The sequence below is a fragment of the Saccopteryx bilineata genome, chromosome 5, assembly GCF_036850765.1.
Source record: "Saccopteryx bilineata isolate mSacBil1 chromosome 5, mSacBil1_pri_phased_curated, whole genome shotgun sequence".
NCBI lineage: Eukaryota > Metazoa > Chordata > Mammalia > Chiroptera > Emballonuridae > Saccopteryx > Saccopteryx bilineata.
Genome location: NC_089494.1, coordinates 134,115,072 through 134,134,181, shown reverse-complemented (window position 1 = coordinate 134,134,181; position 19,110 = coordinate 134,115,072). Strand labels below are relative to the sequence as shown.

Below are 19,110 nucleotides of genomic sequence, written 5' to 3'. Positions count from 1 at the left end.
CTTATGTGCCTTAACCGCGGGCCTTCAGCAGACCGAGTAACCCCTTGCTCGAGCCAGCGACCTTGGGTCCAAGCTGGTGAGCTTTTGCTCAAACCAGTTGAGCCCGCACTCAAGCTGGTAACCTTGGGGTCTTGAACCTGGGTCCTTCCGCATCCCAGTCTGATGCTCTATCCACTGCACCACCTCCTGGTCAGGCATAAACTAGCTTTTACAGTCTCAAAACGACTCCTAGTGAGGCCATACAACGAGACTACAAGGGAACAAAGAAGCCAAGTCCTGACTTGCCATGTTGAGCAGGACGGAATTCATTTCCTCACAGGATTATTGAAGGCCTACTATGGCCTGGCCCCTGCTCCATGCTGCTGAGACATCCAATACCTCCATGGACAGCACCACTCTTGTCCCACACACCTACCCCATTACCCCAGCCAACCATGAGGAGTTCATACCTGCTGGCACACCTGCGAGCCAGAAGAAGTTGGTAGGTGAGCACTTACCCATCCTCAGACATCCAGGCAGCAGAGGCGCCCCAGGGCTCTCCGTGGGCTCTCAGCACATGGTGCTGCTTCTCAGCATCAGTCGCACGTGCAGTCCCCAGCGATGCCTTACTGTGTGGGAAGGCGGCAGGGCCATCCTCACAGCCATTCCGCAGGCCATGGCCCCCTCTCGCTCTTGTCCTCACAGGCTGGTAGCCCTCACGGTGACCCTCAGCTGGTGCTGGGAACTCTCTGGACAGCTTGTACCCATGGGAAATCAGGAGGTCTTCTACACTGTACATGCTGCACTGGCCTCGTCCACACTCGGTGGCTGGCACGGGCGTCGTGGCAGGACCCGCGCTGAGGGGACAACAGAGAACGTTGGTGAGGTCTCCCAATGTCTCCCTGCAGCTGTGTCTGATACCATCTCCTCCCTCCCCCTGACCCAACCGGACTCAGGTCATGAACACGGCACGGGGCCTGCACAGGATGTGGAGCGAGGGGCCCGCTGTCTGCAGCCACCCTCTATCCCATCCAAGTGCAGAGTTTGGAGGCACAGGGGCACTGCAGGGTGTGGTGGCTTACAGGGACCCCTCCTTGAAGGGCTGCCTCCTGATGAAGAGTCTGGAGTGGGGTTTATGCAATGACAGGACTCATGGCGTTCACCATCCCTTGCCCTCGTCCTCTGAAAATGACAGGCAAAGGACAGAAGACAAACTAAATACAGCCTCAGGAGCTGCAATTACTACGTGGTATTTCTGAAAAGAGAAACTGGCAGCATCTTTATCTAATTATACTCCTCTGCCTTCATCTCGTAGATATACCTTTTACTCTAAGAGGGCAGAATGAGACTTCTCATCAACCCAGAGCTGTGACACACATCAGCAGGATACACCGAGCAAGGGCAGTCAGACCAGGCCAAACAGCCCGCGGCTGGAGCCAGTCTTCAGTCTCAGGCACAACCACAGAAACACGACACGACAGGCACACACGCAGCCCACCGCACAGCCTGAGCTTCCCTTTCCAAGTGAAACCTTTTTTTTTTTTTTTTTTTTTGTATTTTTCTGAAGCTGGAAACGGGGAGAAACAGTCAGACAGACTCCCATATGCGCCCGACTGGGATCCACCCAGCACGCCCACCAGGGGCGACGCTCTGCCCACCAGGGGGCGATGCTCTGCCCCTCCGGGGTGTCGCTCTGCCGCGACCAGAGCCACTCTAGCGCCTGGGGCAGAGGCCAAGAAGCCATCCCCAGCGGCCGGGCCATCTTTGCTCCAATGGAGCCTTGGCTGCGGGAGGGGAAGAGAGAGACAGAGAGGAAGGGGGGGTGGAGAAGCAAATGGGCGCTTCTCCTATGTACCCTGGCTGGGAATCGAACCCGGGTCCCCCGCACGCCAGGCCCACGCTCTACCGCTGAGCCAACCGGCCAGGGCCGTGAAACCTTTTGGAATCAAATTTCTCCCCAATAACTCTGCATCTCTGGGCCAAGGGTGTCCACAGCCAAGCCCTGCCATGGTCCATGATTTCACTAGCAGCTACTTACTTCTCCAAGTAAGTTGTCCTCAGACCACAGAACCAAAAAAAATTTAAAGAGATGAATAGGAAACTTTTGAAAGTCTGTGTGTGAAAGCAGGGTGGGGGTGGGGTTGCCACGTTTATTTTCACAGGAGAGACTGTTCTTCCCCGTGTCCCCTCACTATCAGTAGGGTGGAAGGCAGCTGGTCAGAGGCCCCGGCTCCCCGGGGGGTGTGATGCTGGTCTGGACAAGAGGCGCCCCAACACCAGGCCTGCAGGAGCTGGCCAACTCCAACCTGCCTCACTGGCGGACGGAAACAGCGCTGAGGCAGCCCCGCGAACAATGGCCAGGAAATGCCTGCTGCCCTGTGCAGGTGAAGGGAGCTGCGCGTGCTTCCTGTCTGTGGGGACTCTTGCTGGGGCCCGATTCTTCTGACTGCGCACGGCCTCCCTCCTGGCACACTAGGCTGCACAGCTCACCGGCACACCCCGGCTCAGCTCCTGTAGGGTTCTGGACGGCTACAGAGTTCCCTTAGGTTCTGGCATGGTTATGTGAGGTCGACAAACCCTAGTAGTTGCTGCACTAGTAGAAAAACCTCCTTAGCAATTCTTCCATCCCTGACATTCCTGCTGTGTGTCTTTTAGGGAGTTGTACAGCTTGGGTCATTCACTTAGAAATGGGAGGACCAGAGAGTCAAACATTTGCTCTTTGATTCAATTGAGCAAGTCACTGGACTATATATAGTCTTTGAGGAAGGAGATTCCTTTACAGACACGGGGATATGGGGACACACAGGAATGGCCGGGAAGGCAGGGTCTTTGTTTTGTTTGATGCTAGACACCCAGAATTTAGCACATATATCCTTGCAATATGTAACTATGGGGTGAATTTATAAATGAGACAAAGGGGCCTTTGAGCTAGGTTTTGAAGAATGATTAGGAGTTTGCTAGATAAACGGCATGTGTATGAGAGGGGGAATTCACATTTAAACTAGATTTGGGGTACAACTATTCTGACAGTGAAGAAATAATGTAACAGAATCCTGGTAACCTAGACCAGGGTCCTTAGACCCACTGGTTCAGTGTCACACATCTAGCCAGCACCAGAGTTCAAGTCAGAGTTTACATCCTATGACACTCAGTTTCTCTCTCTTGCTATGTCAGGTTCTTCAAAAGCAAAGTGCACAGCACTCCAACTAGCTATCTCACAATCTGAGAGCAGGCCAATGTCCACCATGGAGCTGGCTGTGCCGCACACAGTCCCTGTTAGAGTAGTAAGAAATGACCCTCACAAGATACGGATGTGGCTTATTTTCCTTTTGGGGTTAGGGAAGCTGGGCCATTATGGCTATGTCTGCCTGGTAATTATATTTAGCAAACCTTTAAATGCCCAACAACCCAGGCCAAGCCATAAACATCTTTCAAAAGAGATTCAAACCCCTCAGAGCCATAACTTGAGCTCTATAGGTCTGAGGTCAAAATCATACTGACTACTAGAAAGTCCTAACTTTTTCATATCACAGAGGCTAGAGCTTGTGGGGGTCAGGCGTACAAAGTATGCCAGCGTCAGGTCCCACAGCCCAAACAAATGTCCCCTGACACCATGCAGTCCTTTGCTGCACACTCTTCACCTTCTCAACCCCAGCTCAGAGCCTGGGCCTGCCCTCTTCTCCACACCTGTGCTCAATACTGCCTCCCCCAGCACAAACGGCTGAGCAATCAGTCACCTCGTCACTCTAACCCCGTCCTAGTGAGCTTACTGTCTTCGGTGCCCTCATCCACGTAAGAGGGAATGGGCTGCCTCACTAACATGTCAATCACAGTGGCCACCAGGAGGGGACGTGGAGGGGTTGAGGAGGGGCAAAGCATCCAGGGAGCTGCTGGACTAAAAGCTTGTCCAGGTACTGGACTCGATGACCTCTGAAATGCCAGCAAGTTCAAATACACTGTCGATCTCTGAGAAATTCTTTTATCTGATAAGTTCATTGCTCTGTTCTTGACAGCAAATACAGCTGTCTGTCCTAACAGAAATGTTCTTTCCAAGAAGCAGCACAGCTACCAAGTGAAGCCATGTTCCTATTCCTAAGAGCAGAAAATGAAAAAGAAATGAATGTCCTTAAGGGAAAGTACTGTCTTCTGCTTCCTTCCAGCTCTACCCATGACCTACAGGGGCTTGCCACCAGAGGCCTGGGACATGGCGTCACTGGTTCACAGAGAGGCCAGCGCCACGGGAGCAAGGGCCACGTAGGTCCCTGGAAGCCAGCCAGTGTGCAGTGCTGCCACCTCTACACTCCCCTCTTTGGTTTGAGAAAGCCAAGACACAGCTCTTTGTTTCTTTTGATTTAGCTTTTGTTCTTTTCATATTTTCCTGCTGCTCTCCGGGTCCCTAGATTCCTAAAGTACTGATAGGTCCATCGTTTCAATGGCACCACTGACAAAGCAGTCGAAAAGCTCTAGTGTCAGAAGAAAAATGGTGCAATGGGTCTTGCTCTCTGGGTGGCACGCACTCAACTGTTTCAGCTCGTCCCCGTGTAACGATGACCGCACACTTCTCCCACAACAGCGACGTTCAACCTGTGTCATCTCCTGGCACACACACACTATTACTGAAAGGCTGACCGCACACTTCTCCCACAACAGCGATGTTAAACCCGTGTCATCTCCTGGCACACACACACACTATTACTGAAAGGCTGCACCACACCAAAAAATGTATTCTATTTTTTGCTGATCTGACAAAAAAAATAGGTATAATGTTGATTCATTCACACAGGACAGGTGTTGTTCTGTTGGCTGTTGTCAGTTTTTTATTTGAGGAAAGATCAGTGTCCCTGACTAAAGAGTCAGGTACTGCATGTCTGAAAAATCCTGCAGCGCACAGGTTGGAAATCGCTGTCCCTCTCAAGCACAGAGAAGGTGGCAGAGCACAGCAAGAGCAGACACGTGCTTTGATGTCAGATGACCTAGGTTTGCATCCTCACTCTCACTTCATGGGGAGGCCTCTATCAAGTGACGTGCTTCCAAGCCTTTAGTTTTCTCCTATGTACTGGCTGGACAACTTGGGTTGAGCAAAAGGGGTGCATTGATTCAAATAAACTCTGTAGGACCATATGGTTGACCCCTGAAGAACACAGGTTTGAACTGTGCAGGTCCACTTATACGTGAGGTGTTTTTTTCAATAAATACCGTAAATGTATTTTTTCTATGACTTTCTTAATAATATTTTCCATTCTCTAGATTACTTTATTGTAAGAATACAGTATATAATACATATAACATTTCAACTATGACTTAGTAGGCTATCAGTAAAGTCTTTGGGAAATCAAAAGTTATACCTGGATTTTTAACTTCTTGAGGGGTAAGCACCCCTCATCCCCCTCTGGTTTGAAGGGCCAACTATATATAGAAAGAAAAAAACTGGACTTATAAAAATTCTTTTTATGGAAAGATTTTGTGCTGAGTGTACAAGAGGATAAGCGAAATATATATTTTGTTTTCCTATCTCTGTTATTAAAATGCTACTTACAATCTTCTCCAGGCAGAGGAGAACAGAAGCTCCATATCCACGCATGCTGCAAATGGCTTTTTCCAGTCTGCCTGAATCATTACCAGCTAGAAGCAGCGGTCATTGGGACTTGGACATGAGCTGCAAAGCATAGAATGGTGACAACAAATCCAGTGCCATGCGGACTTTTCCTGTGGGGAACTTTCCTGGACTCCTGCTCCCTGTGACGGCTCCTAACAGACTGAACTGTGGTTGGGTTGCATTTTTCAGGGATTTGGCATGGTGATGGGGCCAACTTGGACTTGGGGAACATGTTAAGGACACTACTCATTCATGGATTCTTGCTGTATTGGCCAAGAGTTTGCTTAAAGGCTGTTAATCACTGTAAAAAAAAATAGAGGACTGGATGAAGAAGATGGGGCACATATACACCATGGTATATTATTCAGCTAGGAGAAAGGGTGACATCGGATCACTTATAGCGGAAGGGTGGAGTCTTGGTAGCATTGTGCGGGGTGAAATAAGCGAATCAGAAAAAAACAGGAACTGCAGGATTCCATACATTGGTGGGACATAAAAGCGAGACTAAGAGGCATGAACAGGAGTGTGGTGGCTATGGGGGGGTGGGGGAAGGGAAGGAGGGAGAGGGGGAGGGGGAGGGGTACAGACAGAACTGGATGGAGGGTGGCAGAGGACGATCTCTCTTTGGGTGATGGGTATGCAACAGAACTAAATGACAAGATTACCTGGAAATGTTTTCTTTGAATGTATGTACCCTGATTTATTGATGTCACCCCATTAAAATAAAAATTTATTTATAAAAAATAAAAAATAAAAAAAATAAAAAAATGCTACTAACAATCTTGGAAACTTATAATTGAAGAAACAGTGAAATAAACAAGCAAACAAAAAAGCAAGTAACACTGAGCCAGGTGGGAAGACAGGGCTCAATCCACAACTCTCAATCACAATCCCCTCTATGAGACTGGTTTAAATGAAGTTAAATTCATGAGATGACACCCAGAAAGAACTGCTTACTTAGCTCATGCAGTCTCTAATTTAGGTGGTTTGAAGGGGACGAAGTGGAGGAATAACAGTGCTGAACAGGCAAGTTTGCCCACAGCAGATTTTTCTGATTGATTCATGACATCCATAGGTTTATATTCCAGGACTTTGCCCCTCTGAGGATGCTTGTGATAGGTGGTAAAATGCTCAAAATATTCTCCAGTAGGTGCATAACAAAGTCATCAAGAATATCTTCTAGTGCATGGCTAATTTATTCTCTCCTGCCCCAATAAACTCTCTACATACAAAGCAGAAGGAAGAGACTGCTCTGTAAGCTCAACCTAGCAGCACACATGAAAGATAATAACATCAACCATCCACTGAGCCTGGGCAATGTGCCAAACACTGTGCTAACTGCTTGGCACACTTGACTTCCTTTTATACTCCAGCACACTTCCTGATAGACATATGAATCTCTCCATTACACAGACAAGAGAACTGAGGTTGACTGAGTCCCAGCTTACACAACTTATGATTGCAGACACAAGGTCAAACCAAGGTCAGCTAGCTTCAAAACCCATGCTATTTATAGGATCACTCGTCTAGATAACAACAAAAGTTTCACAATTTACCAAATAATGCATAAACAAGAAAAGATAAGAGACATGATGACATTAAAATGAAAAATTGTATATCTAAAAACAAAAAAATAGGCTCTGGACAGTTAGCTCAGTGGATAGAGCATCAGCCTGGCAAATGGATGTTTCAGGTTCGACTCCTGATCAGGGCACACAAGAAAAGCACCCATCTTCTCTTTCCCTCCCTCTCCCTCTTCTCTCTCTCTTTCCTACTCCTAGGCAGTGGCTAAACTGAATCAAGTGTCAGTCCCAGACACTAAGGATAGTTCAGTTTCTTTGAGACTCAGCCCCAGACAGGAGTTGCTGGGTAGAACCTGGTCAGGACACATGAGGATGTCTATCTCTCCTCCTCTCAAATAAATAATAAAAAAAAAGAAAAAGTAAATTTTCCTTTATTCGGTGGGATTAGGAGGGCTCTTCTAGATGTTTCTTTCCTTATACACACCAGACACACACATGAACACAAGTACACATGCACAGGGTTGATACCTCGCTTGACTGTAATGTCTTGATGACAATGCTAATATTAATTTCTGAACACATAGTAGTATGATTCACTCATAAGTATGCTATGCAATTCCTGCGGGACATTCAGCTGACCTCTTCCATCATATGAGGTTTCAGGGTCCTTGTCAGTAACATGGAGCCATCATAAAACCCATTGTGTAAAACCAAAGAGCAGATAAACTACATCTATACTAAATGAAAGAGGAGTAACTTTCAGGGGGAAAAAATTATATGAAAATAGCCACTCTTATCTGCATCATTAATAGAATTTGGACTTTATTTTAGCAGACAATGGAAAACCATAAAGGGTTTGGACAAGCAAGGGTGAGGCCGCTCCGTAAACAGCCTCGCAGGAAAGTGGGCTAAAGTAGCCAGGCCAAGCACAGACGTGCGGACAAGGAGTTATCAGTCCCTTCTATGTAACATGCAGGGGAAGTAGTGGAAAGGATAAGAAAAAAAAAATAAAGAAATAAGAAGAGTAATTTTCAAGGGAAGAAGTACACTGAATTTGACTAAAATAATGGTGATTAAGATAATGTTTTTTTTCATTAACAGAAATACATAGTCAGAAATAATTATTGGTTGGAGAAGATGGCAAGTATACGTGACTTTGATTTAACCAACCAATTCCCATAAAATTTTCTTTTCCCAAAATCATTTTCAAGTGGATTTTCCTCACATTATCTGTCCCTTTCAAAGACCTAAATGAGGCCACTTCAAGTAATCTTACTGCACCAGATTTCTAAGTTCTTAAACTATTAGCCATATCATTTATAGTCACATGGAAAGGATGATAAACTTAGGAAGGCGCTGTTAATAATTCATCAGCTTTAAGCAGGGAGTCCAGCTGTCTACCCCCTCGTGGTAGGGACATATTTCTGTCTCTCCATGTTGCTCAGACACGTCTGTCGTACTGAACTGACCCTGAGACACTGCACAGAGAAAAGGGAGAGCTCATTTGTGCTTCAGTCTCCCTTGAAGAAGTAAATAAAAAGACTAGACTAGAGGTTCTTTGGGGACCCCTCTTGCTCTAGGAGTCTGCCCCCTCTAGCCTGTTCCCCTCTTGTGCCGAGCAGCATGCATTTCTGCCAGCTGCCTGCGGTGAAAATACACTGCTCATGGCCATGACACAGAACAAAGCTAACTAGGCCACATGAGATAGAACCTCTGACCTTGGCCTCATTAGTGGCCAACCGAGAGAGCAGAGCTAAGTGGTCACACACTGAGAAGAGGAGGAGATGGATACTGGGGGACAGGGGAGGGGCAAGGAGTACTCCATCTAGTTGTTCTCCTCTCCAGAAGTTCCAGAACGCAGGCGCGGCACACTTCATTCCAACGTAAACTGGTCAAGACGCCTGTTCCGTCCGCACCTGGCGTACCAGGCCCTGGGCTCTGTGCTGGGGAACACAAAGACACTGTGACTCACCAACACCTCCCTTGTGGAAGCCATAGCCTAGTTGGGATGTGACTTCAATTCTGGGCTTTCTTATCATTAGAGGTAGAAGCTCACAAATGAAATCATTTCCTAATCTCTTTCTATTTATAAAAATTAAAATATTTTTATTCTCATATCTATAGTTATAAGACTCACCAAGATTCTGAAATAAAACAAAATACAAATAAGCTGGATTAATTCAACCAGAATTTGTCTTATTTTTAGAAATTTGCCTATATCCTAAACTGAAAATTAATAAAGAGATAAATATCCTACTAAAAATACAAAACAAATATTCATCCTCACAATCAAATATATACAAATCTAACCAAAATACCATTTATTCACTTATCAAACTATTATCGTCTAAAAAGCACTATTTGTTATTGCTGAAGGCACAGTAAACCTATTCAGGTTCTCCTATCTGCAGGTGTATGAATGTATATGTCTGTGTGTAAATGAAAATTTCCTTTTTTAAAAATGATTAATATGTTATAAAATCTTTAAAAATCTTAAACCCGATGGACAAATCCCACTACTTTCCATCCTAATGAAATAATCAGAGCTATACACAAAGCTTTATAAGGATATTTAGCCAAGGGTTAATTATGATAATAAAAAATTAGAATGCCTGACCAGGCAGTGGCCCAGTGAACAGAGCATCGAACTGGGACACAGAGGACCCAGGTTCAAGACCCCGAGGTCACCAGCTTGAACGCAGGCTCCTTTGGTTTGAGCAAAGCTCACCAGCTTGGCCCCAAGGTCGCTGGCTTCAGCAAGGGATTACTCGGTCTGCTGAAGGCCCACGGTCAAGGCACATATGAGAAAGCAATCAATGAACAACTAAGGTGCCACAATGAAAAACTAATGATTGATGCTTCTCATCTCTCTTCATTCCTGTCTGTCTGTCCCTATCTGTCCCTCTCTCTGACTCTGTCACTATAAAAAAAAATTAGACTAAATGTCTATTTTTAGTTGGGATGGTTAAAAATTCTGGTGCATCCACATGATAGACTATAATATGTATATACGCCCTGGTCAGTTGGCTCAGTGGTAGAGCATCAGCCAGGTATGTGGAAGTCCCGGTTCAATTCCTGGCCAGGGCACACAGGAGAAGTGCTCATCTGCTTCTCCACCCCTCCCCTCTCACTTCTCTCTCTCTCTCTCTCTCTTTCTCTCTTTCTCTCTTCCCATCCTGTTGCCACAGCTCAATTGGAGCAAGTTGGCCCTGAGTGCTGAGGATGTCTCCATGGCCTCTGCCTCAAGCAATAAGAAGAACTTGGTTGCTGAACAACAGAGCAATGCCCCAGATGGGCAGAGTATCACCCCCTAGTGGGCTTGCTGGGTGGAACCCGGTCAGTGCGCATGCGGAGTCTGTCTCTGCCTCCCTGACTCTCACTGAATTAAAAAAAAAAAAAAGAAATATAAACACACATATAAAATTATATTTTCAGATATATAATGGCACGGGAAAAAGCTCATGGTACCAAGTTAAATAATAAGAGCAGGATACAAAACCTGATTCGGTGTAATACATATTTCATTCACATACATATGCACGAGGAGAGAAAACACTGAAAGGGAAAATGCCTACAGTACTGAATCCTGAATTTCTTCTTAATGTCCTTATCTATATTTTACTGTATTTTATGAGACTCTGTCATGAAATATATTTTATAAGGTTCTGTCATAAAATGAACCTTACAAAGCACCATTTTGCAGGTAAAAAAATGGTCATATGTTGGCACTTTCATATATACTGCTCAAAAAAAACTGGGGGATATTTTATCGCTTCATATTAATTTTGAAATAGCCCTGAATTTTTGTGAACAGTATACTTTAACTTATTATTTCATCAAAGCAGGAAAAAAATTTTAAAACAAGGACTTGCTTAGGTAGGATCAGGAAAATGTAGCTTTGAAAACAGATTATCTACTTGGAAGACTCCAACAAGAATAAAATGAGAAATTCACATAAGGTTCTAAGAATCTAGTACAGTGGTCTCCAACCTTTTTTGGGCCACAGACAGGTTTAATGTCAGAAAATATTTTCACAGACCGGCCTTTAGGGTGGGACGGATAAATGTATCATGTGACCGAGACAAGCGTCAAGAGTGAGTCTTAGAAGGATGTAACAGAGGGAATCTGGTCATTTTTTAAAAATAAAACATCGTTCAGACTTAAATATAAATAAAACGGAAATAATGTAAGTTATTTATTCTTTCTCTGAGGACCGGTACCAAATGGCCCACAAACCAGTACTGGTCCGCAGCCCGGGGGTTGGGGACCACTGATCTAGTACATATATGCTGCATGTGTCCTTATCTGCCTACAGATTCATTTTTTTTGTTTTGTTATTTATTTATAAAGTTAACTTTAAGGGTGACATTGATCAACAAGTGTACATAGATTTCAGGCAAACATCATTCCATCATTTGATTAGTCAATTATGTTGTATATGCATCACACAATGCCAAATAATTTACCATCACCTTATATATGTCCCTTCGTATACCCTTCCCCTAATCTGCCTACAGATTCTTAACCTGTTTCCAGTAAGCCTAAAATTATGTTTTGCTGATAAAATCTAATACAAGATTACAAATAGCACTCTAAGGATTCTGATTAGACATTGTTATTACTCCAGAGAACCTAAAAGGTTAGCTGGATTCACTGACATTCCGTACTTAAGATGTAACTAGTCCCTCAAATTATTGGCAGTTCACTGTAAATATTTCTTCAACTGACAACTTTTTGGTCTAATGTTATGATTACTACATAACAAAGTACTTTCTTTAAAGAAGAGGTAAATAGTCAAGACATAAAATAAACCAGAATGGAGCATGTTGCTTAACTAATACATAGATTTTTAACACTTTCTATAAGCTTTTTTTTTTAATGATAGAATGACATATTTTACTATGAGCAATAGGATGGTCATTTCCTTTTTCAGCCTTAATAAATAAAGAACTAACAGTTCCAGTTTAAGTTCTGGGACAGCAAGTTCTCACACAGTGTCGTTACCAAACCACACCGTGCAATGGCCCGCTCTGCCACAACCCTCAAGTTGTTAAAAATCTCCTAAAACACAAAAAGTATATTTAATCTGTGAAATAATAATTTTAGTAAGACAACCATCACTGAGTTGTTTCTGTAAAGTGGAAAAAAAGGAAAAAAAAAAACTTTAAAAACTTGGGTCAAAGATCAAAAAGGATCCTGGAACCCAATCTTTCTGGGTTGGGTCAGTGTTAAGGCTCTGATCCAAAAAGAGACAGAACAAAAAGAAAATATTATTCACTTCACTTTTTTCCACAAATATTATCTCTAACTTTTTTTTTGTCTTTTCCCCAACTTGTGTAAACACACACACACTCCCGTCTTCTCTTTCCTCTTTGGATTCTATCACACAATGATGCTTTGGGAATCCTCACCATAATCTCTTGAGACCCTGAGTACCGCACTACTAAGGGAGAGAGAGAGAGAGAAGAGAAACTTCAATTTGTTGTTCCACTTATTTATGCATTCATTGGTTGATTTCTGTATGCACCCTGACTAGGGATCTAACCTGCAACTTCAGCATGTCAGATGATACTCTAACCAACTGAGCTACCCAGCCAGGCCCTAAATATGACTTTTTTAAATCTTCTAAAATTTTTGGCTACTTAGAAGAATAACTGTGAAATTTATAATAGGTTAGATTTAATTTTATTATCATCAAACATGTCAAAATCCACATATAAAGATTCCTAAAACAGTCTATTAAATTTACAATACACTAGTTTTGTTTTCAAATACTTTTAGGATAAAAGAGCCAAGGTTTTATAAAAATATTGAATTTTTTTGTGTATTTTTCTGAAGTGAGAAGCGGAGGCAGAGAGACAGACTCCCACATGTGTCCAACCAGTATCTGCCCAGCATGCCCACTAGGGGGCAATGCTCTGCCCACCTGGGGCATTGCCCCAATGCAACTGGAGCCATTCTAGCACCTGAGGCAAAAGCCATGGAGCCATCCTCAGCGCCCGGGCCAATTTTGCTCCAGTGACGCCTTGGCTGCTGGAAGGGAAAAGAGAGACAGAGAGGAAGGAGAAGGGGAGGGGTGGAGAAGCAGATGAGCACTTCTCCTGTGTGTCCTGACCAGGAATCGAACCCGGAATATCCACACAATGGGTCAATGCTCTACCACTGAGCCAACTGGTCAGGGCCAAAAACATTGAATTTTAAATGACTACATATAACTCTTACATTTTTGTTTATCTTCTAATTACAAAGTAATATAAAGTTATTCCAGAAGTAAACACTACACAATTTAGTATTTAAACAAAAGTAAAAGTTCCCAACAACCCAATAACCCCAGCCAAGAGCTCACTCACCAGCAGTAACTGGTTTCTCCTACTCCAACTGCTCTTCCTATACATACAGTTGTTCCCTCTCTCTTTTTCTTCCCCTCTTTGAAATATATCTTGCTGTCTCTTCATAATGATATCTAAATTCTTTCCTTTACATAGAGAATAAACAAGCTTAATAGGGTGAGCTATCAAGAGAGACTCAACAAGCCACAAACTACAAAGATATTTAGCGGCCTGAGCTTCTTGGCCACAGTAGCCAGGCTGTTCACAACTATATTGTCTTTTGAAAATATATTTAAAGGAATTAAAGGTAATAATCCAAATCCTATATATGAAACCACAAATTAAAAACTAAGATAATTCAGGTTTTAATATCAGGCAGCACCTGTATTTTTTAAATGACATTTGTTGTTTAAAGCATTGGAGATTGATCTAGCTTTCCCTGGGCTGCCGGCCTGCCTGGCAAGTGAATGTCCCTCAGCATTCCTTTTGTTAGCTGGCCCTTGTGAAGCACAATAGCAAGGCTTTAATGATATAACCCTTCCCATTCAAAAGGTAAAAAGCAACATTTGTTGGAAGAAAAAAAAAAGCAAACCTCAGGAATGGGTTCAGCAATAGGCCTAGAGCAGCGGTTCTCAACCTGTATTTTCCGATGGCTTTAGGCGACCCCTGTGTTTTTGTCGTTTGACCCCCGCCAGGGTCGCGACCCACAGGTTGAGAACCGCTGGCCTAGAGGATCTCAGAGAGACAAGCCCTTGCTTATCAAAATAAAAACCACAACGGAACAATTGTTTCAATCCTATGCTCTTTGTTCTAAACTCTCTCCAGATTAAGAGGCATGGAGTCCCACCAAACTCATTAAGAAAGAAACGTCTGGACTCCTGCAACACTCTGGGTATTGCTGTCCTCCCAAACTGAAGGGCCCTCCCAGCAAGGACAAGAACTTGGCAAAACTACAGACTCCTGGGCTTTCTTTACTGAATGTATTTCTCGGATTTATTTTTAAATTGCATTTTAAAAACCAGACTCCAGGCCCTGGCCAGGTGGCTCAGTGAACAGAGTCGCGGGTACAGGCACAGCGAGGAGGTCGCGGGTTCCATCCCTGCACAGGGTACGCACCAGAAGCAACCAATGAGTGCACAACTAAAATGAAACCAACAAGTGTGAGGAGTTGGTGCTTTCTTTCTCTCTCTCTCTTTCTCCCTTCCCGTTTTCCGTCTCCTTTCCTCTCTCTCTCAAAATCAATGAAAATTAAAAAAAAAAAATCTGACTCCAAGGATCTTTCCATATTTGCTTTCTTTTTTTAACTGAAAAAAACAAATTGGTCCTTTCTGATTCTCCTCGTGGTACCACCCCTGTCCAGTTAGTACATAGCTACTGAACAATACACCAACTGCCCCAGGAATCTGTGACCACTCAGATGGGTTATTAGGTAACTCTGATTAGCTTGTCAAGCTAATCATACGGACACTTAAGCCTTTTTAAGTTATGTTCCAGGGAGGCAGAAGGACAAAATTCCTTTTGTTTTTTCTGGCGCAGACATCCTCCACCCACCCAACTCCCGCTAAATCTCTTGGGTCTGCCAAGGTCCTGTCCTTTCCAGTCTCTGCAGCAGTGGGTGAAGTTTGATGGGAGAACCACCCAGCAAATTAAGTCTGTTCAACAGACACTTGCTCACCCACTACACCAGGAGTAAAACAGTTTGCTACATGCTGCCTGACCTGAGGAACATTTAGGGACTTCAGGAAGCTTGTTCAGCGTATCAAGGTAAACAGAAAATCCAAACCCACAGAACATTACGGAAAACTGAATGAATTCACTAAACTCCTGGTTTTACATGAAAACCAACACACCCCAATTTTTACATGAAAACCAGCACAAATTCCATGAAATAGAATCTGAGTGTGATTTGCAAAAGGAAAAAACAATTTTTTTAAACTTTACACACACTTATGTTGTTGGATGGTCTGAATCTGGTCATCTTAAATTCAAAAACCACCTGACATAAGGCCCCGCTTCCTGAAGTTTTATTTGCACCGCCTGTGACCACTGAGTTGAGACTATTGAGTCTGCCATTTCTGTCAAGAAAATTTCTGGCTACCCAAATACTATTTCTCCCTTTCCTCCCCTCCCCTAGCAAGCATGCCCTCCCACCCTCCAACCCTCACTTCAAATCACTTGGATATCTGCAAACTGAGAAGACAAAAAAAAACCAGAGAAGCAGGTATGAAAAGGCTAAGATATGTGGTCCACACTACTTCACCCTCCTCCCGAGAAGGGGAGGGAAATGTGGCCTGGGGGGTAAGGGAGGGGATGCAGGGACTGGGAGAGTAGGCAGCAAGGGGTGTGTGGTGGGGAAGCGGGCTGGTGATCTGTCTAATCTAATTCCCTCAAATCCTCTGCTTCTACAGAGCTTGAATGACCAGGACTGGTGCATGTTCAGGTTGTGCTGGCAAAAAGTTCCCGTTTTTATTCTTTTTCTTCAATAGTGAAATCACAGCTTCTCTCTCAAAACCCCAGAAGCATCAGAGGCGTCCGGCTGCTATGGCCAGCGACAAGGAGCACGAGCGGCGCTTTGTGCTGTGGGTGCCCAGCCCAGCCCCGCCGCAGCCCGGGCACCTGGGAAGCCCCGGCACATGGGTTGGCCTGACAGCGATCGGGCTGGGGAGCAGAGAGTGCCATTGGGCCCCGCCGCGCGACTCCGCGGGTGGGCAGGCGGCCCGGTGGCCCGGGTCCCATAAACCGGCGGACTGACGAGGTCTATAGCACTTTCAGGCGGCGCTCTTTCTTTTCTCTCACTCCTCCTTCTTTTTTTCTTTTCTTTTTTGCTTGACCACCACCAGTGGAGCCAGGCCACCCGGACACTCGCTGGGAGCAGCGGCGATTAGCACCCTAATCCCCGGTCCTGACTGAGCAGGGGGTCACCAGGCCGGAAGGGGACCCGAGCAGGGAGCGGGGCCGCGGCGGCTGGCTCCCAACGTCCCGCGGGCAGGTCCCGCAGGTCCGGCGGTAGCAGGCACGGTGGGAACGTGGGACCTCGGGGCTCCGAGCAGCGCTGTCAGCTCTCGGGTGGAGGCGTCCGCCAAGGCGGCGCGCGGGAGCAAAAGGCGAGCTGGACTCGGCTGGAGCGGGGGCGCCGCGCGAGGGGAACGGCAGTCCTCGTCCTCCCAGCCCCCAACCCGCGCCGAGGGGCGACGCGCACCCGAACGCCAGCGGCGGCCCACGGCGCCCCCGGAGCCCACGACCCGCGCCGGGGCTGGGCAGCTGAGGGCGGGGGCTCGCCTGCCGGCGCAGCGGCGGCCCCCCCACCCCGAGGCTGCGAGGCTGAGCGCCGCCCGGGGGCTCGAGGCGGGGTGCTCACGTCCCCCGAGGCCGGCTGCCGCTCGGACCCGAGCAACGGCCGGCAGGAGAAGTTGAGGGCGAGAGCGGGAGGTGGGGGCGAGGTCGGCGGAGAGCCACGGGAGCCGGTCACATGCACGGCAGGAGGCCGGAGTGGGAAGAGTCGCCGGGGCTTACCGACTGGCTTCCGCATGCTGCCCCGCGCCGCCGCCGCCGCCGCTCCGGCCGGCCGGGACCCGCGCGGCCAGCCCTCCCGCAGCTGCCGCGGCCGAGCGTGCCCGGAGCCGCCCCGCCCGTCGTCCCCGCCCCGCCCCGCCCGCCTCCAGGCTCCAGCCTCCTCGGTGGGAGGGCTGCACCCAGGCGCAGAACTGAGCCAGGGCCTAGAGTCCCTGCCTGGGTGGGTCGTGCTGAAGGCACAGGTGGGCTGGCCGCGCTTTCCTGTCTTTTCCTGCCAAACTTAGGTTTGGCAGTTTTGACCCTGTTGGAATGTACACATGCACACTCTCATAGACACAAAACCTCGAAACCCTCCTGTCCAGTTACATGCAAACTCTCACACGTATACACACTGACTCACACAGACACATATGAACACAGCTGTATACAGGACACACACGCATTGAAGGCATGAGGTGACAACAGCTTAGTGCTTAGGATTTCCTCCTTAAAAAAAAAAAAAGACATCTAAGAGTCTTCTTAGTAGTAGGCTGGAAGAGACCTCAGAGGAAGCCAGCAGTAGGATTTTCCTAAAGCCAAGACTAAGAGGAGAGCAGTGGGGAGCTCAGACCAGAAGGAGCATTGCCAGTCTCCCAACCACTCCAAGTTTCTCTGGCAGCAGAGACTAGACTGCTGCCAGGTCTGTTCAGGGGCAAGTCCTTGTAAATTGGAGGTCAGAAAAAAGACATGAAATGTGCAACTTTGCTGATGAGTCGGGGGGAGAGGGAGAGACTGTTGGCTAAGTTAAGTCCATGGAGGCAAAATAAATGGCAAAGCAGAGTCGAGTCCCTACAGAATGGACTTTTAGAAGAACATTTAACCACACCATGGATCAGGGCTGTGCTTACTTCTGTAACCCCAGTAACACCAATAAAATCTAAAGTTGTTTTCACTGTCATCCAGTCTGAGCCCTTCATGTGTGTTATTTCCTTTTCCTCTTTACCACAGTCCTTTAAGGTGGGTGTCATAGAATCTGGGGCTCAGGGAGACACATAGTTAGCATGTTGCAGAATCTGGCCTAAGACGCTTGTTCTGAACCCTAACCACGAAGAGTGTGCAGTCATTTTAGAAGAGCAAAAAAGCCAAACAGACTGGGCTGGGAGGTGATGAGGGAACGGAGGGAAGAAGATCTATTATCAGGTGCCATGCTGTAAATTATCTATAGTTCATTTGAGGACTCGAGCCAAGAAGACAGAAGTGAACAGAATGGTCAGGTGCTCAAAAGATGGGCGCCTTGGGTCTCAATCTTGTGGCTGCTGTCACTTTCTCAGTGTGTTGCTTCAGTTTTGTTAGCCTCGATGTCCTCTCGAATAAAATGGGGATAATAACAATGTTAACCTTGTAGGAAATCCATGAGAATTAAATGAGACAGTGCCTTCCAAGTACTCAGCACAGTACTGGCACATGAGAATGAGGAAATGTTAACTGCAACCACTAATACTTGTGTTGATAGTGTACCATGGGCTGGAGCGCAGGAATCATCTTAAAGGTTGTGGCTAGGCAAAGACAAAGGGTATCATCTCTAGGCTGGGAGATAAGATGCAAAAAAAGAAGAAAAAAATTGGTGCAGCTTTTCTGGAACTTTGCAGTTATTAACAGTGGTGACATTACTTCTTTTCATAAAAGCATCTTTTGGGAATAGATGGTTTCAATGACATACAATTTCCGTTTGTCCTCAATTTGTTAGCTCCGTGAAATAACCTTTTGTTGTTGTGGGGCACCTATATGTGCCCAGCGCTATACAGACACATATGGAGCCAAATGTTTCCACAAGATCATTAGTCAGCTAGCAAATTGAGATTAGGAAATGTTTTCCTCATAGAACAATGTTATATTGTTGGCTTTCTGGGTCACCCTCACAGAAGTTTTATAATGTAATTGAAATGCTGTATAGTTGCAGTAGAAAACAACATTGAAGTCATGTTAGGAAAGAAGCTAAAGCAACCCAAATAAAGCATAATAAGACATTGTGTTTTAGCCCAATGGCTGTTAAGGAAAGTAACGAGATTGAAATTCAGATCCTGGAAAGGACAACTTCATAACGTTAAAGATGCATTTGGTTTCTTGACACTGACTCTTCATCATGACAACCTCATTTCAAAATGTTTGGCTTCTCTCTTTCTTCAGGACA

At 45.9% G+C, this 19,110-nt stretch overlaps 1 protein-coding gene across 8 annotated transcripts in view; it reads right to left on the bottom strand.

The window, feature by feature from the left end:
- The window catches only part of JCAD (junctional cadherin 5 associated), a 53,040-nt gene extending 35,976 nt beyond the window's left edge, over positions 1–17,064 (bottom strand). For 6 of the 8 annotated variants that reach the window (XM_066233878.1, XM_066233880.1, XM_066233882.1 and 3 more), the window contains exons 1-2: positions 16,941–17,064; positions 498–836 (exon numbers count right to left, since the gene is read on the bottom strand). In XM_066233878.1, coding sequence (XP_066089975.1) covers positions 498–778 — 281 coding nt within the window. In that variant the 5' untranslated portion in view covers positions 779–836; positions 16,941–17,064. Of the gene's footprint in view, positions 1–497; positions 837–16,940 lie in introns of those variants that run through there. The other 2 variants (XM_066233885.1, XM_066233886.1) reach the window with 2 other exon arrangements.
- Between the last annotated feature and the right edge of the window lie 2,046 nt (positions 17,065–19,110).